The sequence below is a fragment of the Poecilia latipinna genome, unplaced genomic scaffold, assembly GCF_001443285.1.
Source record: "Poecilia latipinna isolate Pla-1442-1.1 unplaced genomic scaffold, P_latipinna-1.0 Scaffold2800, whole genome shotgun sequence".
In the NCBI taxonomy this organism is placed as follows: domain Eukaryota; kingdom Metazoa; phylum Chordata; class Actinopteri; order Cyprinodontiformes; family Poeciliidae; genus Poecilia; species Poecilia latipinna.
Window position 1 is genome coordinate 66742 of NW_015115416.1, and position 3364 is coordinate 70105.

Genomic DNA, 3364 nt, shown 5'->3' on the forward strand with positions numbered 1-3364 from the left:
CTAGGGCCTAGATTATTGTAGCTCCACTTCCCCATATTTTGCATGTAAGTTCACTTTGAACTGTGCCACACCACAACTTTCCTGAAACACCCAGATTTGTTGATGTTCTTGGTCCTGACTTAAGTGTATCTCTACACTTGGTCTAATGGCCCCACGGCTCCCCTGTTCTGGCACCATTGTATAAGGTCCACAACACACTTTGTGTGTTTTAAGTGGAGATAGAATAATGAGTAGAATTATAATCTCCCTTTATTTTCATCAGAACTCTTGCTGCAGTGCTGAAGGCTTTTAATTATATTTTGTGAACTTCCTGATAGTAAAGAATTCCAGTAGACCAGCATTGAGGTAACGCATGCATGGTCTAGTTTTTCAGCATCACTCCTGGACAGGGTGCTATTTCTAATTTTGGCAATATTTCAGAGATGGAAGAAGGAAATCCTAGAAACTTGTTTAATATGAGATTTAAATAACATCTTGGTCAAAAATAACACTGAGATCTATAACACTGGATACAGTGTTCCCAAGTAGCCTTAGAATGTGAAGATTTCTCATTTAATGAAAAAGCTGGAATCTTTCAGACAGATGAGTTCTAAACCTGCCTGGCTTACGTTCGTACATATTTCTTGGAGAACATTGTGATCAACTGGATCAAGATGATTATTTTCTCATCTATGAATGCTTCCTATGCTTTCTGTTTGCCTACTCCAGGTGTCTCATAACATATTCCGGACCCTTCCACCCAGTGACAGCAATGAGTTTGACCCTGAGGAGGATGAGCCCACACTTGAGGCATCTTGGCCACATTTACAGGTAAAAGATATGCACTGTCAAACAGAATGTCTTAATTTGTTTATAAAACGAAAATATTCAAAAATATGTTGAGAAAAGAATTCTGAGCTCAGCTTGTCCTTCTTGAATGCAAAGGAAACTGAAGTGATTAGTATTTTCTTCTAGTCTTTACAAAGCTAACCAGTAGTGTGCAGCAAAAGGTGTGTGTGGGGGGGTGTTTTCCATTTGGCTCCTGTACTGCTTTAGAAGCCTCCAGTTCTTTGTCTGGCATCTCATTAAAGACATTAAACTGCAGATAGTGCAGTGGAGAGTTCTGTGGTATGGAAACTCATTTTTTTTCAAACCTTGCTGCTGGTAGCCTGCCTCCTCTAGATGACGAGGAGAAAATGTGATTGTCATGCTCACAGCACCTGCTTAGATATGCTATCTGTAATGAGTTATAATCTTTACTTTCTTCCAAATCTTTTTCAGTTGGTTTATGAGTTCTTCATTCGGTTCTTGGAGAGTCAGGAATTCCAGCCCAGCATTGCCAAAAAGTACATAGACCAGAAGTTTGTCCTACAGGTGAGTTTCTACCGCTGACTGTCCTACTTCTCTTCTCATTTCCACTGCTTACCAGTTGCTTCAGTGTCCTTTCTTCTTCACCACATCACTGCTTTTGTTCCCCTCAATCAGCTTTTGGAGTTGTTTGACAGCGAGGACCCTCGAGAAAGAGACTATCTGAAGACAGTCTTGCATAGAATCTACGGGAAATTCCTGGGGTTGAGGGCTTTTATACGAAAACAGATCAATAATATTTTTTTACGGTGAGTTTTTCTTGATACATTTCTTTACTTCTAACATTTTCATCTGTCTCTGATTATTTTATAATGGGACATTTTCAGTTTAAAAATATACACTGCAGCTATTTTTTTGTTGTTTAATAAATTAACACATCTGCAGAGCTCCAGGATTATCAGTCTGAGCAATCTGAAGGATAATGAACCATCAACCTGTCGCAGCAGATCAATATGTTCTCTGAACACATGCTCCCTCTGAATCCTTCAGTTACCAATGTTCTCAATCAGTTCTAAAGCATTCCATGATTGCGCATCTACTTGTGTACTTCTGATTGTCTACACACCTTGATCACCTCAAGAATAATCAAACTTGACCTATTTGGAGTTAATCTGCTGATCTGTCTCCATTTTCTTTAAAATACATTTCAGCACACAGACCGATGCGAAGTTACATCTTTATGTGAAAAAACCTGAGGAAATTTACTATTTACATATGAGTGAGATTTTCCCATCCTTTTATTTTTGTTTTATTTATTTTGTGTCGTATTGTCTGAGGTTAACTTTGGTTCAGTTTCATCGTTCATCAAAGTTTGTTACTGTGTGCAAAACAGTTTGTGTGGCTGCCGCACATTTTCATTGCAGGTAAACTGTTTATACATGAGGCCCTTGATGTTTACCTGTTTGCTGTGTTTTACTCTCTTTTTTCTAGTTTTGTTTATGAGACGGAGCACTTCAATGGAGTGGCTGAGTTGCTGGAGATCTTGGGAAGGTACGTGGAAATCTGCAGTGAAGGTGGTTCTCTGTAACGTGTACTAAACCCCTACATCAACCTTTTTTTGACAGATACTATCATTTCATGTATGTTTAATTATATGTTGCCTGCTCAACAACAAACCTGCTGAGAAGAAGACTCTGCTAATTGGCAGTGACCAAAGTCAAATATTTGCCACAGGCGACATCAACTCTTGCCTGAAACTGTTGCCTAAGGATAAGCCAACACTAATGTCATTAGTGCCAACTAGTTTGGTGCGTTGGTCTGTTTGCCAAAACAATGTCAGATTCTGTCATGTTCTCTGGTCCCCTGTCTGATCTGGCCAGTGATGACATATTTAACCTGATGCTGTCATTCAACCGCTGGTTATCTAGGGCAGTGGTCACCAGCCTTTTTATTACCGCGGACCGGTCAAGACTTGGAAATTTTGCTTCGGCCCAGGGTGTGGGGGAGGGGTTGAACTGTCAGATAAAGCTTCTGCATGTTGGTGTTCCCGCTAAAACCTGAATATGCCCAATTTGGGTTGTCTTGGCCCTTTTATCGCAGCCTGTGGGGTTTACCCTGACTGGGAACGAGAATACAACCTGCTGAATGTGACAGGTAGCCAATCAGAAAGCGCGGTGACGTAAGAACAGAGGGGAATCCCAAACAACTGAGAGTACGGTGGATATCGGAGATGATATGTGGAAATGTTTATTATATGTAAAGGTCATTATTATATACGTTTATGTTTATTCAGTTAAAAATGTTAACTATGAAAAAACATATTCACCTCCAAATCATAGTGAGCGGCTGCTCCCGCTGTCTTTTATCCACCGCCTTTTCTTTTTATTACGTCTTTTATCTCTTAAAATGACTCCACAAACTGTCACTATTGCTTCTACATCATCATCCGTGTTTGGTTATTCTAAATTCCCGCTATGTTGGGGGTTTTGTGGATTTTCTTCTGGAATCGCGATGTTTGTGACTGGAATCGGTTCATGTGGTGTGTTGCTCCTGCCTTGTGGCTGAACACGAACCGATC

General features: G+C 40.2%; 1 protein-coding gene across 4 annotated transcripts in view; it reads left to right on the forward strand.

The window, feature by feature from the left end:
• The window catches only part of LOC106939205 (serine/threonine-protein phosphatase 2A 56 kDa regulatory subunit epsilon isoform), a 28061-nt gene extending 25283 nt beyond the window's left edge, over nt 1–2778 (forward strand). For all 4 annotated transcript variants that reach the window (XM_015021524.1, XM_015021521.1, XM_015021522.1 and 1 more), the window contains exons 4-7: nt 709–810; nt 1261–1353; nt 1465–1595; nt 2278–2778. In XM_015021524.1, coding sequence (XP_014877010.1) covers nt 709–810; nt 1261–1353; nt 1465–1595; nt 2278–2374 — 423 coding nt within the window. In that variant the 3' untranslated portion in view covers nt 2375–2778. The remainder of the gene's footprint in view (nt 1–708; nt 811–1260; nt 1354–1464; nt 1596–2277) is intronic.
• Nucleotides 2779–3364: the final 586 nt, after the last annotated feature.